Source organism: Pelodiscus sinensis, chromosome 20 (genome assembly GCF_052426305.1).
Source record: "Pelodiscus sinensis isolate ZL-2025 chromosome 20, ASM5242630v1, whole genome shotgun sequence".
In the NCBI taxonomy this organism is placed as follows: Eukaryota; Metazoa; Chordata; order Testudines; family Trionychidae; genus Pelodiscus; species Pelodiscus sinensis.
Genome location: NC_143071.1, coordinates 18,065,996 through 18,087,240, shown reverse-complemented (window position 1 = coordinate 18,087,240; position 21,245 = coordinate 18,065,996). Strand labels below are relative to the sequence as shown.

The window sequence follows — 21,245 nt, the reverse complement described above, 5'->3', positions numbered from 1 at the left end:
GGCTAAGCATTGGCAGCACCTAAGACTGAAAGGAGAGGAGGAATGAGCAAGCATGGGAATAAAGTATTCACAAATGTGGTGCACCAGGAGCCTGTTACCCATCTCCCCTTTCTCCTGTGCCAGAGGCTGCCACTGTAGGAATCTGCTCCTCAGGAATTTGACTTTACCCACCAAGAGAGGACAAAAGTGAGAGAACCCCCTTGGAAAAACTGTATTTTCCCAACCTAAATCAACAAAGTAATAAAACTGTGGAGTGTGTATTGCAGCATCTAGGCTTAACCCCGCCCTAAAAAACAAACAAACAAAACATGACTGTGCTGGTCTGTGTCCAGGAAGTGCTCCAGAAAGAATAGATGCAGGTTTATAAATTGAGGGGTGGATGGAAAAAGATTCTTGTGGGAGTAGCTCCTCTTTCAGTGCTTCTGTAACAGGGATAAAATACCAGCCTTTTCTCTCGAGGGCTTGGGTGAGGCGAGGGAATGGGTATTGAACAGATTCCCTACTCTCTGTAGGTCAGAGTGACCTGCAAATCCCAAATGCAAATTTCAAAGCCAAACGGTGCAGCAAGGCAATGTGGGTAAAGCACTACAGGGGCATGGTGGGAAAACAACCACATCGATTTTGCCTCGGGATAGATTATACCCTTGTGATGTCCCCTGCATTGCTCTACTACAATGCTGTGCATTTGTATCCCCTGGCAGCGCAATGCTTTCTATAGGATAGCAGGTTGATTGATTGTCTGTCTATTTAGAGAAGAGTCCATCATATAGGAAGCTGAGCAAGAAATGTCTTCAGGAGGTCAGTGAATTAATGCAGTGGCTGGATTTCAGATATGATGGGCTGAACGATAACATCATATGTGTTTGTACAGCACCTAGCATAGCAGGGACCTGGTTCGTGACTGCGGCTTCTCAGTGCTTCAGTACAAATAGTAATGCGTGTGCAAAAAATACGGCTGCTCTACTGTAGCTGCACCAGAAGGAGATGTAGTATTTCACACTCCTCTACAACATCTGTCTGGGTGCAAGTGGTAGGGAGGGACTGCCTGCAATGGTCCCTCCAATCTTTTCTGTCCACGCATGGAATACATTTTGTATGTGCAGAGGCATGTGTGAGTGTGCACCACCAGTAGAAACCAAAAACCTCACTGTGGACGCTCTGCTAATCGGCGGGACGGCATTTGAATCTCTCCTGAGTGGCTGCGCACATGCACAGCTTACAGGGACCACTGTCTGCCTGTGCTAGCTGCCCCATCCAAGGAGCTGTCAGGGTCAAAACCTTGTCTCTGTATGCTCTAGATGGTGATGAGAGAATCGTACTGGGGGAACACTGGCTACAGCTCTTTAAATGTAGCTCAAGCCCTGCTGCTTAAGATGTGTTTCCCTACAGCACTCGGGAAGCAGCGTGCATGAGAAAGGCAGAGCCACATGGGCCGGGCACCTCCTTTCCTTGCCCCAGTGCAGCTCTACTTCCTAAGATGTCATAGGAGCCCTTCCACAAAATCTCATGATTCAAGGCATCTGCTGATAGAGTGACCAGGAAGGAACCCAAGAGCTGAACAGCTGTGTGCATTGCCTAGGGGTGGGGCTCACCTTCCTCTCAAGCTCTGCTTATGGGGCTCTGCTGCAGAGGTGAGAAGCTAACCTGGCAAATCCTGAGTTTCTATTGCTCCCCTTTTTAGAGCCCTCCCCACTGTGTTCTCTGACTTGTGCTGCTTTAATGAACTGGGGCAGTGAGGAATAAAATTTGCGTCCCTCTCATGCTGCTGGTTTTCCCCTTCTCAGCAGAAATGCCAGTTTTAAGGCCCAAGTATTTGCTGGTTCTCAGAACCTTGCTGATATCATCTCAGCACCTGTCTTTACCTCTCCCTGCTTTAGGGTGATACCTGGGGCTTGAGCACAGCTCCTTAAGGCAGGGGAAGGTATGGATGGTTCGGCGCCGCTCCCTTTTCTCCCGCCTTATGCGCAGCTGCTCTAAGCTCCGCAGCTCTTCCACCTGCTTCTGCAGCTCCTCCACCTGGTTCTGCAGCCCTTCGATGGTCTCCGTCAGGCTGCAGTTAAGGTTAGGGAAAGAGAGAAAGAGAGAGAAAAGTAAGGGGAGGCAATAAGGAAGTTCAGTGTTACTTAGTCCTTCTCACAATACAAGAACTAGAGGTCACCTGATGAAATTAATAGACAGCAGGTTTAAAATAAACCAAAGGAAGTACTTCACACAATGCACAGACAACCTGTGGAACTCCCTGCCAAAGGATATTGTAAAGGCCAAGACTATAAGAGGGTTAAAAAAAGAACTAGATATGTTTACAGAGTATAGGTTCATCAGTGGCTATTAGCCAGGATGGGTAGGAATGGTGTCCCTAACCTCAGTTTGCCTGATGCTGGGAATGGGTGCCAGGGGATGGATCATTTGATGATTGCCTCTTCTGTTCATTCCCTCTGGGGCACCTGGCATTGGTCACTGTCAGAAGACAGGATACTGGGCTAGATGGACTTTTGGTCTAATCTAATATGGCCATTCTTAGGTAGGTGCCTATCTGCTAAAGGTCTTGCTTAACAATGCCCTCCTACTGTAGGGGAAGGCTGAGGAAGAGTGCACTTGAGGGCAGATCCTGCATTCCTTATATATACCAAAGCCCTGGATGGAGATATGGGGGGGATTTGGGGTGCACTGGGAGTACGCTTCTACCTGTGATGAATCCTGCCTGAGTGTTTTCTCTCTTGGGGCATATATGTGTGGCGGGGGCAGGTGGATGAGGAGGTGGCAGAGGAGTGCAATAATTTGGGATTCTATTCTTGAAGCAGTTGGTTAGAACAATAGCCTCCTGGGATTTGCACAATCCTAGACTATCTCAGCATTTAATTGATTAAAATGAGATTGATGCCAAGTTTATTCATTCTTCTCTTCCTGCCATAGAAATAAAATGCAGAAACTGGCCAGGAATCAGTTGTGAGTACCATTTGTAAAACAGTGTGTAGAGCCGAGACACTAAAGTTTTGTGCTTGTACAGCCTTTTAAAAAGACATGTTGTACAAGACACAGTAGAACCATCTGGTGCTCACAAGGACTGACCTTGGTCAGGGTCTCCTTTTAGAAGGGAAAATATTATTGATACGATGGTGTTAGTTGGCAGGGAATATCCTACTCTGGGCTACCCTAGAGGTGGAACTAGCATCCAAGTAACGACTGATTGGCATTATTCTCCTCCAGAGCTTCTTGACATGCTTCTGTTCCTGTAGTTCAGGGAATGGGTATTTTTCAAATAGACCCTTCTGTTCTTGTTCAGGACTGGCAGCCATCTGCCCCTACAGGGCAAAGCATCTTACCCCATCCTGGTCCCCCAGCTATCAGTCAGATTGCTGACCTAAGCACGAGCAGTGGGGAGCATTACCATTGTATCTTCTGCTGGGATGTCTTGCTCTCCAGCACAAGCTTCTGATTGGCCAGCTCCAGGTCCCGTGCTGTGAGGTCCAGCTGCTCATAGACCTTGGCGTGCTGTTCATTCATCTGACGCAACATCTCCAGCTGCTTCGTCAGGTACTGCAAAAAATTCAGGAGTCTGTGAAACGTGAGGAGACTGAAGACCCGTGTTTGTGCATAGAGCCTGTTCCTGAACAGCCTGTCTTTTCGCTTTGTCATCAGGGGACCCAACCCTGGAAGGTACTGAGATCCCTCAATGTCCACTGACTTCTGGGGAAGCTCAGGGTAGTCAGTTGGATTTATCTGCCTAAAGGAACAGTTACCTGTGCTCTTCCCCAGCCTTCCTAACGCTATTTGGTGAGTGTCACCCTTGCTGTGATGTGCGGCCAGCCCTACAATAGTGCTTCCTCTCTGGCTGTGAGAGAACTCAGCAGTGGGGTAGGGGTGAGGGACTGTCGAATCTGTTCACTTATTTCCCACAAACTCAGCCAATGTGACATTGTTCGTGCTTGTGTGTCCTCCTCTCCCTTTCCGCTGCCCTGCGTCTGTCTTGTCTATTTAGACTAGCTCTTTGGGACAAGGCTAGTCTGCTTCAGTGCAGCACATAGCACGAGGGAGCGCTGTGCTTAGATGGCTACTAAACAGGATCACTAATAGCTGGAACCAGGCCGGGAGGCACCAGAATGATCGCACCCTTTCCTACAGCGTTCTCACCAAAAGCCGTGTGGGGTGTGGCTTAGGAACAGAATACGACTGAACATGACCAATGAGCCAGCCAAAAAGGGGCTCCCAAAGCTGCAGGCAGAGGGCACGTGATGAAAAAATACAACTGGGGGGTGGAGGGACCCTCAGAGCGTGGAGCCCAGACTGGCTGATCTGCTTTATTAGGACTTAATCCTCCAGTGATTCATTCCATTCCATATGTGGCTTTAACTCCCCTCCCCCTACAGCACAGCTCTTAACAGCCTAGCAGCTCCCATTGGCTGCAAGGTGGCTGAAATGTCCCCCGTTTTCGTATAACTAAGCTCTTCAGAGAGCAGCAGCAGCAGGGAGCTATCCTGGCCTCCAGCAGCATCTATACCTCTATCTCTTGCACTTGCTCCTCATTGGTTGCGTACATCTGTTGCAGTGAATCCTCCAGCTCTTTATTACGCTCCAGCAACGTCTTCCCCAGTTCGGCAGCCAAGTGCAGGTCTGAAAAGTAAAAGGGACAGATTGCTGAGAGCGACGTTCCCTGGAATCGCCAACCTAAATACCAGCAGGGTGGCTACAGCCCTTTATTTAAGGTAGCAGCTGAACACCATGCAGCATGTGGGTTGTTTGGACAAGAACTTGGAAACCTGTCTTCTCTGCCTGGACCCTCTGGCACTTTTTGTAATAGAGGTGGTTTGTGTGAGTCCCTCCTGAGACCATACTTTTGCCCCATCTCTGTGGGTCCATGCACTGTTGCTTGGTTGTCTGCTGTTTTCCACTTTCTAACGTTTGCTGCATTTCAGGGGGCCAGTCCTAGAAACCATGGTCAGGGCTCAATTTTCTGTGCACCCAAATGCAAAGGGGACAGCTCAGCTCCTGATTTAATACAGAACGACCTCTAGGCTGTTCTAAACTGCCTCCTGGAATGACCCCTAAGGGACCTATCTGCCAGCGGGGGAGAACTGGAGGATAGGAGACTCTGACCTGTTTCCTAATCTTAATGTAAGAGTGTTGTGCCCTGCCAGCTACATAGGCTTTGTTCGACTCCTGGGCTATGTCTACACTCGCAGCTTCTTGCAGGAGAAATATGCAAATGAGACTAAGCGTGGAATATCGCTGAGCCTCATTTGCATACCTAATGAGCCACCGTTTTTGCATAAGAGGCTCTTGTACTAGAAGGAGCTGTCTACACTGCCCCTTCTTGCGCAAGAAAAACCCTCTTGCACAATGCCATTCTTCCTGAAAATAATCGATGTAACGGCCTCTTATGCAAAAACGGCAGCTCATTAGGTATGCAAATGAGGCTCAGTGATATTCCACACTTAGCCTCATTTGCATATTTATCCCGCAAGAAGCCGTGAGTGCAAGCATAGCCCTGGAGACCCCCATATATCAAGGCTACATCTACACTACGGGCTTCTTGCGCAAGAACTTGCGGAGCGTCTACACTGCACGCACGTTCTTGCGCAAGTAAATATACAGTAAAGTGTGGGAACAGAGGGCTTCCTGTGCAAGAGTTATTCCTCTCCCCATGAGGAATAAGCCCTCTTGCCAGTTTTCTTCCACATATTGATCTGAGGAAGTGGGTCTGGCCCACGAAAGCTCATCACCTAATAAACCATCTTGTTAGTCTTTAAAAGTGCTGCATAGTCCTGTCTTTTGTTTCTTGCACAAGAAGGCAGTGTGGATGGGCAACGGGTTTCTTGCGCAAGAAACCGCTATGGCTAAAATGGCCATCAGAGCTTTCTTGTGCAAGAGAGGGTCCACACTGCCATGGATGCTCTTGCGCAAAAGCACATCTCTTGCAGAAAAGCACATGGCAGTTTGGATGCGCTCTTGCGCAAGACCTTTTGTGCAAGAACTCTTTTGCAAAACAGTTCTTGTGCAAGAAGCCTGCAGTGTAGACGTAGCCCAAGGGTCTCCCCAGTTAGCTATTTAAGCCAACTTTGTGGCTTCTTTGCACCCTGAAAGGGCTGTAGCAGGGCTCAGGATGGTGGATGGAGCACGTAAGGGCTGATCCTGCAAGACGCTGTGTGCCTTCAACTCCCATTGTTGAGGTCAATGAGACTTGGAGTGCTCAGCACTTTTTCGGGTTGGACCCATAGTGTGTAAAGCACCTGGAAGTGCTAGGAGGAATCCTCAGGAAATGTTTTCTCTGTTTAAGGGAGCAGTTCACCCTCCCCCAGCATCCATTGCCCACGAACAGTCTGATACGAGAACTAAAAGCTGCATGCATCCCGGGCGAATCAATGGTCCCTCCCCATCAGTTTCCTCCCTGCTGGCTCTGTCACTGGCTGTTATGGCACCTTATGTCTGTCTATGAGCATCAGTGGTGGCACAAGTGACGTGGCTGCCCGGAGGGCAAATAGACATTTGACCACTGAACTGGCTTCCAGGTTCTATGGGCGTGCAAAGATCTTGGCTAGCTCCTGAGCCTGCATTTCTTCCCAGGGGAGACTCTTGTCTCCTAGTCATGGGAGGGCAGCAGGGGTAGCTATCTCAATTATCCCTCCCTGGCGGGATACAGAGGGGGGCAGTGCTGGCACAGAAGTGCTAATTGAATCCCTCCCTCTCTGCTTGCTGTCACTGCGCTTTAATGAGAAGTCCCTCTGGGCAATCAGTGCTTGGGAGTCTGTTACCATGGCAGGAGGGAGAGGATCAGAGCCCCCCTAGCTCTCCCAACCCCCACTCTTAGGCCTCAGCTTTCACAGTGGAATTAGCGAGTTTCTGTTCAAAATGCCTTTCCTATGATTAGCTCTTGTAGAGCTGCACCCAGCAGCCCTGGGAGTTAGATCTTGTGCTGAAGGGGCTGCGTCTCTTATGGTACAATCAGGCCAGTGAATTTACTCTCAGGCATCTACTGATTCCCCCAAAATAGGGTTAATAGCTTTGCAGTGTCTGCAGGTCACCCACATGCTCGCTGTTCTTCCCCCTGCCCTCCCGCCGCCTCGTGGCAAAAACAAACAAGCCCTTTGCTCTGAGCCTGGTAACAGCTTCACAAACTCTCACCATATTATTGTGAATCTCACTAGAATTGGTATTCTCCTTAAAGCCTCCACTCCTGGAGCCGTGGGATTACAGGCAGTCCCCGGGTTACGTACAAGATAGGGACTGTAGGTTTGTTCTTAAATTGAATCTGTATGTAAGTCGGAACTGGCGTCCAGATTCAGCCACTGCTGAAACTGATCAGTTTCAACAGCGACTGAATCTGGACGCCAGTTCTGACTTACATACAGATTCAACTTAAGAACCCCAGGCATCCCCAAGTAAGCTGCTGCTGAAACTGATCAGCGGCTGATTCCAGGAAGCCCGGGGCAGGGGCTTCCTGTAGTCAGCCACTGGTCAGTTTCAGCAGCGGCTGACTTGGGGACGCCTGGGGCAGAGCAGCTGGGGTGCTGCTGGGTTGGTCCAGTAGTGCCGCCGCTCTTCGGCGCTACTGGACCAACCCAGCAGCCCCCAAGCTGCTCTGCCCCAGGCGTCCTGATTCAGCTGCTGCTGAATCTGACCAGCAGTGGCTGAATCAGGACGCCTGGGGCAGAACAGCTGGGGTGCTGCCCGGTTGGTCCAGTAGCGCCCAGAGCGGCGCTACGGGACCAACTGGCAGCGCCCCAGCTGCTGTACCACAGGTGTCTGGAGCAAAGCCACGGAGCACGGGGACAGCCCAGACGCGCCGTGGCTGTCCGCTGCCCGTGTGCTCCGTGGCTTTGCTCTGCTTTGTCCCCCCCTCCCCCTCCTCCTGGTCTGCAGACCAGGGGGATGGGGGGGGGCAAAGCAGAGCCAAGCCGCGGAGCGCGCTGCCAGCTGCCAGCCCAGACGCGTCTGGGCTGTCAGCTGACTGGGCGCTCCGCGGCTTGGCTCTGCTTGGCTTTGCTTTGCCTCCCCCCCTCCCCCTGGTCTGCAGACCAGGGGGACGGGGGGGGCAAAGCAGAGCCAAGCCTCGGAGCGCGTGGGCAGCGGACAGCCCTGTCCGCTGCCCACGTGTTCCGCCGCTTTGCTTCCTCTCCCTGGTCTGTTGGAGACCAGGGAGAGGAACTCCGTTCGTAACTGCGGATCCGACATAAGTCGGATCCGCGTAATTCGGGGACTGCCTGTATATGAGACTCTCAGCTTCACTTTAAAAAAGGTGAATCGCTAACCCTTATGTTTGGAGAGATTACCTTGCAAATGTAGCCCCGTCAGTCTCTAGCACCAGAAAGTAAATACAAAGAACCTCAACAATGTATTGTTTATAAAGTCTCGTGATTTTTTGAAGGGATCTGGCTCATGTAGAATGGTGGGCGTTGGTGAATATGGGAAGCTGGGCCTGATACACTAATATTCCCCAGTACATTATAACACCCACTGTGGCCCCTAAAAAAAATAGGACGAATTTCAGGATAAGTGCTGTGGCCTAAAACATTTTCAGCTTCTTCCAGAAGTAATTTGACTTGGCAGGTGATTAGGAGGCAGTGACATTTAATCGTTAGGGCAGGAGGTGGAGGCCTGCTCTGCACTAGTGGATTGGGTCAATGTAAGCTGCCATGTGTCAACTAGGGTGGCCATTTGTCCTCTTGTATAGAGGACAGTCCTGGTTTTTGCTACTCTGTCTCTGTTGATACGAAACAGGACACCTGTGTGTCTATTTTTCTCTTGAGACCAGAGGTGAAAGTAAGCTGGTGCACACCGATGTGGCACTCTGGTGAGAAGAAGCCGGCTTGCTGGGGTGCTGAACTGCTGCTGCTCCAAGCCAGGCTGGGTTCCCGGGGCTCTCCTGCAGGTCGCCTTGCTAAGCGACAGGTAGCCAGGCAGGTGAAAGGGACTGGTGGGGGGGCTGCCCCAGTCCCAAGACCCCTCCTTCTCCCGGCACAGCAGAGGTACCAGGTCTTGTTTCTCTTTCCCTGGCTATCAGGGGACAAGGGGAAAGTGCTCAGCTTGTGCCTTCCCCTTGCTCCCAGTTGCCAATGGGAGGACAGAGGAGGAATGCAGCAGGCTGTGAACTTTCCCCTCACTCTCTGATTGTCAGAAGAGCAGCAGTGACCCAGTATGTGCAGCTGCAGCCCCCCCCCCCATGGCACCCTTATCCCTCCCCACCCGTATGTATCCCTGGGCCCCCACACTCCCCTGCCCTACTCCCCCCCCCCATCCTCCTGCCCTGGGCCCCCATGCACTAAGGATGTTAAGCAGCAAGTAAATGACTAATTGTGTACTCAATACAATTTGTATCGAGTACATGATTAGTTGATAAACGGCCGCTGCGGCTCTGCAGTTTAAATGTAATAGGAGCCGGGCGTGCAGGCGGCCTGACTCCTACTATATTTAAACTGCAGAGGTAGGTTCGGGGCCTGGCGCGAGCCACGACTGAAGCAGTCCCGGCTTGTGCCAGGTCCAGACGGCTGCGGCTCTGCCTTTTAAATGTAGTAAGAGCTGCCTGGCTCGCTCTACATTTAAAAGGCAGAGCCACAGTATCGCTGTGCCTCTGCTGACCCTGCCTCCCTCCCCTGCACCGTGGAGACAGTGCTGGGGGGAACCAGCTTTTAAGCTGGCTCCCCCCAGCACTGGCTCCTGCTCCTCCCCTGCTGCCTCTGATATAGAGGCAGTAAGGGGGGGGGGGAGAATGCGAGTAGTCGACTCAACTACCAGATAGGCCTAGGCTTATCGGGTAGTCAGCTAATTGACTCTCTTTTACATCCCTACCATGCACTAAATGCAACTATCCTCTATTCTTGAGGGACCTTGTTGGCCACCCTAGTGTCAACCTAGTTGTGGAAGCTCATTCACTTAAATTTGGCTTCTGTTGAAGTAAGTGCCTCTCTGTGCTGATTTAGTAACACCACCTCCCTGAATAGTGTAGAGACACAGTCAATGTAATGAAGTCACTGCAGGGTCAATATAGACACTGCATCGCTTATGGGGACTGTTCCTGGCTTTCAGGATCCATCCCACAATGCCCCTCACTGACAATATCGTCCATCCCAGCGCTCCTGGTGCGGGATGTGCACTGCCAACACAAGAAGCCCAGTGTGTGCATACACAGGCAGTTTAAAAATGGTGGTGGCTGTGTGCCAGTGTAAGGTTGACATAATTTTGTGGGGCAGACATGGCCTGGAAGACAGGGTGCCTGGGGTGTCTTCCCAGCTTTGCCCCGAAGTGGCCATGTGACTTAGGGAAAGTCATGTTACTTCTCAGTGCTTCAGATTCCCCATTTGCATATCTACTGCTTGCTAGGGGATCTTCAGAGGAATAATACTTCACTGATAGTGCAAGGCATTATTATATTACTCCTTACTTCTGACACTTTCTGGTTGTATCTGTCGACATAATGGCGCCTACAGGGGAAGAGTGTTTGTGTGTCTGTGGCAAATGACGATGAACCTTGGCTGGTTGTGCTGGCAGACCTCAAATGAGAGACAAGGCTAACTCTCTGGCTCTTGTCCTGTTCTGGTCGGTTAGCAGTCACATCTACTCCCTTTTCCCTGAGAATCTGCTTTCCAGCACTGAACTGTATGGTGGGGGTTAGTCTGAGCACTGACCTTTTAATTACAGTCATCAGCACGGTACAGAGTGACCAGGTCTGAGGGCTGCAATTACTGGAATGAATGTAATCAAGATAGAGGCACAGGTACATGTACAAAGACCTTTTCACCTTCCTTTAGCCACAGAACAGACTCTGCTTTCCAATTGCCCTCAGAGGACGGGGGGAGAGGGGGAATGGTATGTTATATTCCAGCTGGGGTAAAGAAAGTTGCTTCTTCAGTTGCATGGGATGTGGTTATCTGTATTTTCCACTGGCAATCCCCCATCTTTCTCCATATCATGTATTTTTGATGGTGCAAATCTGTCCAGCCTGAACTGGTTGGCAAGGAAGGCACCCCCAGCACATTGAAACCTAGAGAGAAGAATCCATGCTGCACTCCAGGTAATGAGGCAGGAGACTCCCCCTCTGTGCAGATTACATCAGTGCTTTCCCACCATATGGCATCCAATTTAATCAGCTCGGGTTGAGTTAAGTGGATTAGGCAGAAGAGTATCCTGCATCATAATTTAAAGGACTCTGTCAGCAATAATTGAACTAGAAAACAGGCAGCGTCTGGGGAGAGTTGTAAAGAGATTCTACAGCTCAGAAGCAGAAAATGACACCCCGCCCCCCTTTTGAAAGAGCATGGATAAGGAGCCAAGAGACGCAAGGCAAGACAGAAAAGAGGATCATCTGCACTGATACTTGTAACCTGTCTCAACCCTATAGTCCTCCATTCGTCCAGACGTGTAGCCCACCAGCCGCAGTGTCACTAACCATACTGCTTCAGCTTTAGTTCTTCCCTCATCTATGGCTCCTCTCATCCACTTTAGTTGGCCTCTAGATATGCTCTTACCTCCTGCCAAGAGCTATTGTAGACACATGGGCTGTGTCTAGACTGGCCAGTTTTTCCGGAAAATCAGCCGCTTTTCCAGAAAAACTTGCCAGCTGTCTACACTGGCTGCTTGAATTTCTGCAAAAGCACTGACTTCCTACTGTAAGAAATCAGTGCTTTTTGCGGAAATACTATGCTGCTCCCATTTGGGCAAAAGTCCCTTTTGCGCCAAACTTTTGCACAAAGGGCCAGTGTGGACAGCTGAGATTTGTTTTGCACAAAAAAGCTCCGATCGTGAAAATGGCGATTGGGTTTTTTTTGCGCAAAAGCACGTCTAGATTGGCCACGGACGCTTTTCCGCAAAAAGTGCTTTTGCGGAAAAGTGTCTGTGCCAATCTAGACGCTCTTTTCCGAAAATGCTTTTAACTGAAAACTTTTCCGTTAAAAGCATTTCCGGAAAATCATGCCAGTCTAGACGTAGCCATGGACGTGGGTAGGTAGGCAGGCAGGGAGCTGGAGGCAACTCCCTAAAATCTTACTTCTCATCGCTCCCTGCTAGAACAACCTTGATTCCTGTTCAGTGGGACTCAGATGCCCCATTGCTTTATTCTTAGCTGCTGAGACCTTGAAAACTCGCTGCCTGTTGTATTTTTGTCCACAGGTCCTTCAGGGGGTGGTTAGAATATGATGTAAGGATTTAGTAGAACTGTTGTGTACATCTCCTTGAGTTAGCTGTTACACTCAAACAACTCTACACAGAGTGCAAGATAACTCACCCCTTCAGCAAGTGTGCATTATGTCGCAACAATCCAGATACAAACTAGTGCTATGTCTACTAGGGATGTAAAATTTCGATTAACTGGCTAATCGCATAGTCGATGCAATTTGCATTGACTATTCAATTAGTCGATAAGGGCGCCTCTGCCTTTGGCTAGTCGTGCACATCCCTAATTACTACACTACAAAGATAAGTCAACCTGCACAGGCAGTCTGATTGGCTGCCTTGCTCCTGGCAGGAAACCGGGAGCCAGAACTCCAGTGGGTATCAGGGCTCCCAATGGGGAGCCCAGGAAGAGCTCAAGCCAGGAGCCTGGGTGGCAGCCCCACTTGGAGCAGAGACCAGGAGCTGGCTTTCTTGTCAGGTGGCAGGAATGACAGCCAACTGCGTCATCCTAACTATGCCGACATCAGCCCTAAGCCTCCTGTTGAGCTCGTTTTATTACATTAGCCTAGCAGGCAGTTACATAGGCGGGAGGAGCATTTCTTGTCTAGTGCAGACAAGGGCTAAGGCTCTCTCGCCTTTTGCCTGGGTAAAGGGCTCTGACATGGCTGTTGCAGTTCGGGCAGCACAGTTTAAATCTGCAGGGCCTCCTTTGGCCCATTCCAGAGAACTCAGTGATACAGCTACAGAGTTCAATAGGAGTTCAGAGTCGAGGCTATTCTACAGAGATGAGAGCCGCAGGAGGAAAGGTATGCCTTGCGCTGGGGCTAAGAGAGGTAGGGAGGTTACTGCAGATGCCACTGATTGCAGAGGAGAAGGCTAACCCATGAGCAATAAGGGTGTGTGAAGTGGCAGCAAGAAGGCCAAGGCTGGATGAGTGGAGGGACTGGGCAGGGAAGAGGGGCCCTGATGCTGCGGGACTGCTAAGTGAACTCAGTGCAGGTAAGAGAGGTAGCTCACTGCTGCCTCTTTAGTCTGCACTCCCTTGAATTCAGGAGGCAAGCGGGGGACATTCCAGTCTCCGGGATAAGTTAAAACTGCTCCGAGGCTATTGCAGCAGCCCAGGACAGCTCTAGCCACATGCTCAATGTTCCCCTACACGGATCTGAAAGAGGACAGTGAAGGAGTATTGTGCTGGCTTTACCCCTTAGGGGGAAAATCCCCCTTTATGTCTTCTGCAGGCATTGGGAGTCTTTCCACTGACTTCAATGGGTGGTGGATCAGGCCGCATGTCAGGGGTGTTCTGGGTGGCTCTTTCTGACAGGTATGCTGGTGTAGCCTAAGACACATGAGAGCTGGTACACAGAGGCACCGTGGAATAGAAATCAAGCATCTCTTGGTTGCTCTGCTTTTCACTAACTGCACTGGCCTGCACAGCAACTGCTGGTAGGGAGAGCACAAGGATGGCTTAAAATAACCATTGCTCCCCCTTGCCCTTCTGGGCTGAGTCTCTGGAGAAAAAAAGGCTCCCAAGCAGAGGCCAACCCCAAAGGGCTATTTTCCATCAACATCTAACAGACATTGGTTTGGTTGGGGGATTTGGGTCTGATGCTGTACAGAGATGTTTTGCCTGCTCCCTGATGCTAGGTTCCTTATAAATAAGGCCTTACACAGGAGGATTTGATCCTGTCATACGGAACAGACAGCTGTGGTTTTATTCTCTCATTACAGTTAGATAATTGAGCTATTTAGGGTATAAAAATCAGCCTCTGCATAAAAAGTGGCTGATTTTCATAGAATTGGAAGGAGCCTCGAGAGGTCATCAAGACTAGTCCCTTGCACTCATGGCAGGACCAAGCACCATCTAGATCAGAGTGGCCAACTCGTGGCTCGTGAGCCGCATGCCTCTTCTCCCCCCTTAAAGTGCAGCTCGCGAAGCCTCCTCCGCAGCTCAGGAAGCTGCCCTTGCACCCCTAGAAATGGCCCGTGGCTTCCTGTGCTCACCGGGGCAGGGGAGCCGTCTGGTGTGGCGATTCAAAATGGCATCTTTTAAACAAAAATTGCTGCTCAAAAAACAAATTCTGGTGTGTCTCTTTGAATTTTTTCCGCCGCTGTTACGGCTCTCTTCATTTAATGGGTTAGCCACCCCTGATCTAGGCCATACCTGACATATGTCTGCCTAACCTGCTCTTAAAAATCTCCAATGACAGACACTCCACAACCTCCCAAGGCCATTTATTCCAATGCTTAACCACCCTGATAGTTAGAAAGTTTTCCCCAATGTCCAACCTACACCTCCCTTGTAGTGATTTGCTTCTTGTCCTATCATCAGAGGTTCTGAATATTTTTTCTCCCTCCTTCTTGTAAAACCTTTTTTGGTACTTTCAGAAGGGCTAGTCCCCTGCAATTCTAAAGGAAGACAAAGGGACATGCAGGTGCTTGGCAGCTTTAATCACCTCTTACCTGGTTCCTCCACTGCTTATTGTAATGAGCCAGATTTACCCACCTTGGAATTAGGTTGAAGATTAGCAATTTACAACAGGGATCAAAGGCCCAGATCCTCAGCTGGTGTAAACTGGGATTACTTCTCTGATATTAAGTTCACTTATTGGTCTCCAGGTGAAGCATAGAGTCCTAAATAGCCTGGTATTGGCTTTCTCCTCGTGCCATGTGGCCACAGCTGTGGTCAAATGGGGGCACTTGAGCTGATACTCTTGTTATAAGGATGAGGGGATTCTGGAATTTGTTCTCCTCCTCAGTGTGAAATAAGCCAAATTTAGTAATTCCCTGTCCAAGTCACACTGCAAAAAACCTTGAACATCTCTGGAGAAGGCTGAGGGTCTGCAATCTAGCTGAAAAAGGTGGTAAGTGGCATAGATCATTTGAATGCTGTTGAGAATTAAGTGCTAATTACACAGTAAATACAATATTAGAGCACGAACAGCCTTGGATAAATGTTATCATTTTAAATCTAAATAAGCAGAACTACCCTAATTTACAGCAACTGGGGATCTGCCCCAATGATTTTAGTGGGGGGTTGTGTATTTGGGGCCCACTGCAATGAGGATAAGCTCCAGTGACGCTTTGCATATTGTATTAGCATGGTTGCTGCACCACTACAGGCAATACAGTGAGTCTGTACATTAAGAGCTTGGCAATCTTAAGGAACCTTAACAATGGAATTCACCAATGTACAGAAAGAACAAGCTCCAGCTGTCAGCAACCTGCAAGATGCTGAATAATTTGCAGCGTGTGCATTGGGGTAGATAAAGCTCTTGCAAAGGGAGGGTGATTCAGGTATGCTTTCCCTGGGGAATTGCTCCTTAAATTACATTTGGTGCTTTCTGATGCCTTTCAAAGACAAAATAACTGCCCTGCAGAAATATCTTTTTATGAGGCAGGGACAGGTGGAGTAACAGCCAGAGAGGGGCATGACAATTCTGTGCCATAACAACTTTGGAGGCTTTGAGATTTGGATGAGTTTTTTGCATTGGAATGACACCAACACCTTTGGTGTCTGAAAAATGAAATGTCTGGGGTGTGGCTTGAACGCCAAGCTTTCTAATTTGGGAAAGGGTTTGTATGTCTCCTGGACTAGGCTGTGTTCAATTCAGGATGAAGTCCTTGCTTTACCTACTTCAGAACAGTTTTTCATCCCAGATCACTGTAACCACCAGGCTATGTCCAGAGTTTTTTCTCTTCCTTCTCCCTCTTCTCTCCCTCCCCCCCCCAACAAAAACCTCATAGGAACTGATAAGTCTTTGCACAGTGGAAGGGTTCTGACCAGCTCTAGTCATGAAATCCACTGGGGAGACCGAGCCAACTCCCCATAACATCCCTCCATCTCAAATGGGTTATAATAACAACAAACAAGCGTGATGTGTATGGATGTTATTGCAAATCTAATGAGATTTGCTGGGATTTCTTTCTTTTGTCATTTCCTTTCTTTCCATTGCATCACTTCTCTTTCTGCCCCCTGCCTGTTATGTAGCCTCCAGGTTGGATTCCATTATCTCTCAGTCGCCATGGCGGAGGCTGCTGGCAGTTGAATATCCGCGGAGGAGCAGGCTACAACCTCCACTTTGCCAGGAGTGGGAGCCAGGGCAGCCCACAAAGAGCAGCTGATGGCAGTTGGAGAGCGGCTTGGGCAGCTGGGACCTGTGCTGAACGTAACGGTCTGACCCAGTATGGCCAACAGTCCATCTAGACCAGTTTCCTCTCTTCCAACAACGGACAATGCAAGGTGCTTCAAGCTTGTGTGTGACAGGCTACCATGAAGTCTCCACCACAGTCTGAGGCTTGTGTCCAGTTCTGGGTGCCACATCTCATGAAAGATGTGGACAAACTGGAGAAAAGTCTAAAGAGCAACAAAAGTGATTAAAGGGCTAGAAACATGACCTATGAGGGAAGACTGAAAGAACTGGGTTTGTCTCTCTATAAACATTTTTTTTCCCCCCTGCAGGATGACATCCCCCCTCCCCCCCCCCCACCTCTGCAGAGTCAGAAGCAGTAGCCATGGCTCATGGTGCCCCCAGCTGCTTCATGGGGGGCGGGAGAGGTGGCATCCTGGGCTCCCTGCTGGCCCCTGGCTCCCAGGAGATCCAGGGAATGACGGTGTCAGCCACCTCCAGCCCTGCTTCTACTTCCGGGTCTGGGGAACAGCTGCTGTCACTTGCCTCAGGCTGTCACCTGCCTGGTGCTCCAGCCTCATGGGGGCCCCCTCTCCCTCACAAGATTAGAGTGTCAGCACAAGCTTCTTGCAAGGGTGAGGGAAGAGGAGAAAGCCCAGAGGTTCCATGCCGGATCTGGCTTGTGGTAAAGTGTGCGCACTGCGCAAGCTGGATTTGGCATGTAGCCTCAGCGCTTTTCCCCCCTCCCCCTCTGGAACCGGTGCTGGAGCTCTGATCTTGCGGGGGGTGGGGGTCTTCCCACAAGCTGGATCTGGCATGGAGCCTCAGGACTTTCTCCTCCATTCCTGACCATGCAGAAAGCCGGTGGCATAATCTTGGAGGGGGTGGGGGGATGAGGCTGGAGCGCCAGGCAGGCACTGGCCCGAGGCAGGTAGCAGTTTCCCACTGGGTTGTGGAGCATCTGGGCCCTGGACCTGGACGTAGAAGCAGGGCTGAAGGCGGCTTCCCTATTGGAGCAGCGAAGAAAACATCTGGTGTCTGAGAGCAGTGCGCAGCACGAAAAAAGTGCCCCCTCATGCCCAGACCCTGCACCGCCAATACCTCACACACCCCCAGCCTGCTCCTGACCCATCCCCCGGCCAGACACCCTACCCAACTGGGGCCTAGTCCCCATCTGGCACAGTGTCCTGGCCCCACCCCTGATCCTGGGGCAGGAGCTGCAGTCTAGCTCCCATCCGGCCGCAGGAAGGGCTGGTGGCAGCCTCCCTCCTGCTGCTGCACGGGTAGGAGGGGAGGCTACAATCCAGCTGTGGCAGACTGATGGGGAGCGGGGGGAGTCTAGAAAAGAGAAGACTGAGGGAACATGATGGCAATTTCCAAATACTTAAAAGGCTATGTCTAGACTGGCATGATTTTCCGCAGATGCTTTTAACGGAAAAGTTTTCAGTTAAAAGCATTTGCGGAACCGAGCATCTAGATTGGCACAAGCTTTTCCGCAAAAAAAGCCCCGATCGACATTTTCGCGATCAGGGCTTTTTTGCGCAAAACAAATCTCAGCTGTCTACACTGGCCCTTTTGCCCGAACAGGAGCAGCATAGTATTTCTGCAAGAAGCACTGATTTCAGACAGTAGGAAGTCAGTGTTCTTTGCAGAAATTCAAGCGGCCAGTGTTGACAGCTGGGAAGTTTTCCCGCAAAAGCAGCTGCTTTTGTGGAAAAAGCTTGCCAGTCTAGACGCAGCCAAAAGGGTGTTACAAGGAGGAGAAAAATTGTTCTCCTTAACCTCTGATGACAGGAGAAGAAGCAATGGGCTTAAATTGCAGCAAGGGAGTTTTAGGTTGGACACTGGGGGAAAAAACTTCCAGTCAGGGTGATTAAGCACTGGGATAAATTGCCAAGAGAGGTTGTGGAATCTCACTGGTGATATTTAAGAGCAGGTTGGACAAACACCTGTCAGGGAGGGTCTGAGATGGTGCTTGGTCTTGCCAGGAATGCAGGGGACTGGACTTGACCTCTCAAGGTTCCTTCCAATTCTAGGATTCTACTAGGGATTTAGAAATGTAACTGCTAAAAATCATAGCGGTTACACAAGCTATGGGCTCTGTGGCATAAAGCTTAAATAAGCTTTATACTGCAGCACCAGCAGCGAAGCCACTGTGGGAGTGGAGCCAGCTGGCCCTGCTCCCGGGGAACCAGCATGTAACCTGCAACGGGGTTGGGGGCTGGCCAAGCCCATCATGGACAGGAGCTGCTCTAGCAGGCCCCGTGGGGCTGGAACAGCCTCCTGCCCCGGGGTAGGTGGGGAGCTCCTCCAGCTGTTACTGGTTAACTGGAACTGGTAAGCCTCACTCATTAAGAGTGAGACTTACCAGTTAAGCATTTACATCCCTCGATTCTATGATAAAATAGGGGTTGACCTAGCTCAGGGATGGCCAACCAGTTAGACACAAAGAGCCAAAGAGCTGTGGATAGTAGTGCAAAGAGCCACACATCCCTCCCCCAGAGCCAGGCACCCCCAGATTCCCCCCCAACCCAATGTTTCCCCCTACCCGTTCTAACCCAATGCCTGGGTCTCACCGGAGTTGCCACAGCCATGCCCTTCTCCCTCCAGGAAGTGGGGCGTGTGCACAAAGTGGGCATGCGGCTCCAAACAAGCTGTAACCCTGAGAGCTGCATTTCTGTGAGTAAAGACCCACATGTGGCTCGAATCACAGGTTGGCTACCCCTGACCTAGCTCTTTTGCTCAGGCTGGGAACAGCTCACAACCCTGTGAGATGTTGTTAAGCTGCCCTATGCCCCAGGTAACTGCTGCTAGGCCAATGGAAAAATTCTTCTCTCGATCCAGTATTGCCTCCGGAGGGGTGGGATTTACTACAGCAAGAGGGAAACCCTTTCTGTCTGGCATAGCTGCTGTAGTTCAGGCAGCTCCTAAGATGCCATGCTCCACCCATGGAAAACGGCAATCTTCCCCCTCCTCCCCCCAGGCACAGGGGCAAGGCTGCTGGGGAATTACAATTTACACATCACAGTGGCAGCTTGGTGCCCCCTCCAACTCTTCTAGCATCTGTTCACTCCCTTGCAATCTAACATTCCTTCCCCATAATTTATCCTTCTTTATATTACTTCCCTATCTCTCTCCTTTTGCTAAGGGCGAAGAGAAATAGATTCTTCCTCCTCTCCATTAGTGTCTCTTTCTTCTCTTCTACCTATATTCCCTCCATGCACTCTCTGCCCAATGCAGAAATCCCCCTTCAAGGTCACAGGTGACTTTCCATCAGCTAACCTATCATAAGGCTCTTCTCTATCTCTCCTTGTGAGTGCCTGTGTAAACACCTGTATATAAACTTAGTAGGCCAAATTCTGCTCTCAGAGTAGGCACCCTGTGTTGCCACTGATTCTAATGGGAGCATGACTGGACCCAGTGTGTTTCCGTGCCATGCTCCACCTCTTATCTAAACAGCTTCTTTGTCACAGCCTCTCGCCTGTGTTTGTCTTTTAGGCACAGTGGTTTCAAAAGGGCTCAGGAATTGGTCACTGTGTGTCTCCATTATCAGGCACCTACCATAAAATGTTTCATAGATAAATAAAAGCCTAAGCTGCCCCAGAGATAAGAGGAGACAAGGATGCTGAAACTTTCTTGCGCAGTCCCCTCCTCCAGGAAGCTCTGCAGTGAAAGGGGAAGAATGACAAATTCTCCAGGGAGATGCCTTCAGTGTAAATTACTAAGGATCTGTGTGAAAAGGTGGCCTGGCTTGGAGCATCTTGCTGTGTGATCAGCTGCCATGTGACAAGGGCACCTGCCTCACTGTCCCCAGAAACAGTCCATTTGTCTTATCTGCCTCCTGTGCGTATAAATCATAACAAAAGCCCTACAAGCACAGTCCTGTATTTTCCCCAGCAGCAAATATGGCCCTGGGGTCCCTCACCACACTGCTGCTCTTCAGCACAGCCTGTTGTCGCTCCCCAGACTGTCAGACTTTTCCTGTCCCTAGACCTGCTCAGCCACCTCAGACCTTCAAACTGGAATACAATACTGCTCTTCCCAGTGGGAACCACCACAGCTGCTCTGCTGGGAGCCTCCTCGCTCCCCTGGGCCTGTGTCCAGCTGCCTGGGTGTGCAGATGACAGTGGGCAAGCACCTCTGCTGCTCTTCCACCTTCAGATCTCTGTGGCCGTTGGCTCCCACTTAAAGCCCACAGGCAACTCTTATTGCTGCCTTCTGCTCTCTCCAGCCCCGGCTCGTAGGCTGGCAGATGCCACCCACGAACCAGCTCTCACCTGCCCTTCCTGACTGAACCAGTCTCCTCAGAGCCCCTTGCAACTCCCCGGCTTTCTAGTGCCCCCAGTGCTGCCCCACCCTCTTAACTCGCCAAATGGAACCCCTTGTCCTGGCAGAGGGATCAGCTTCATTTACTGGGACCAGCTGCCCAATGACAATCTGATTCTCCCGTCCCTTACACTGGTGAAAGCAGGCAGACAATGGTGTTGCACTGGTTTTAAAGGAGAGTCATGCCTATACTGTACTTATGCCTCTTGCCGGCTACACAAGCATTTTGCACATTCTTCCTTCCCTCCTACTTCATAGATTTGAGGCCTTCCAGTGCTTCCTGATCTCCCCGGCCATCGCCACCATCCCTATTGTCATTGCCATCCATTTAATCCACAAGAGTTGGCTCCATGCCTCTGAGCAGCATCCTTGCGGAAGGGGGCAATGGATACAGAGCAGTCAGTGGCTGGCCTCTTGAGGAGTGACCACACTGACACCCACGCCACTCCAGCTGCAGCCCTTCCGATGTAGTCTGTTAATGCCAAACCTAAACTGTAACAGAAGAAAACAGAATTATCCCTACTTTACCATCACTCTGTGGTGTAGTAGAGAGAAATCTGCCTGGAATTGCCCCTCGTGCCTGGCTTCTTGCATTACTTTTAAAGAAACAGTACACACGTCTTGGTCATGTTGTTGCCTGTAATTTATTTCCTTTGTTCTCTGTCTTTTCACAGCCCCATAGCCAGTGTC

The 21,245-nt window shown here is 50.4% G+C and overlaps 1 protein-coding gene across 1 annotated transcript in view; it reads right to left on the bottom strand.

The window, feature by feature from the left end:
• CDR2L (cerebellar degeneration related protein 2 like) overlaps positions 1 to 21,245 on the bottom strand; it is a 34,530-nt gene that overhangs the window by 4,443 nt on the left and 8,842 nt on the right. The window contains exons 2-4 of the mRNA XM_006136407.5: positions 4,499 to 4,611; positions 3,389 to 3,537; positions 1,886 to 2,050 (exon numbers count right to left, since the gene is read on the bottom strand). Of these exons, the coding sequence (XP_006136469.2) occupies positions 1,886 to 2,050; positions 3,389 to 3,537; positions 4,499 to 4,611 (427 nt within the window). The remainder of the gene's footprint in view (positions 1 to 1,885; positions 2,051 to 3,388; positions 3,538 to 4,498; positions 4,612 to 21,245) is intronic.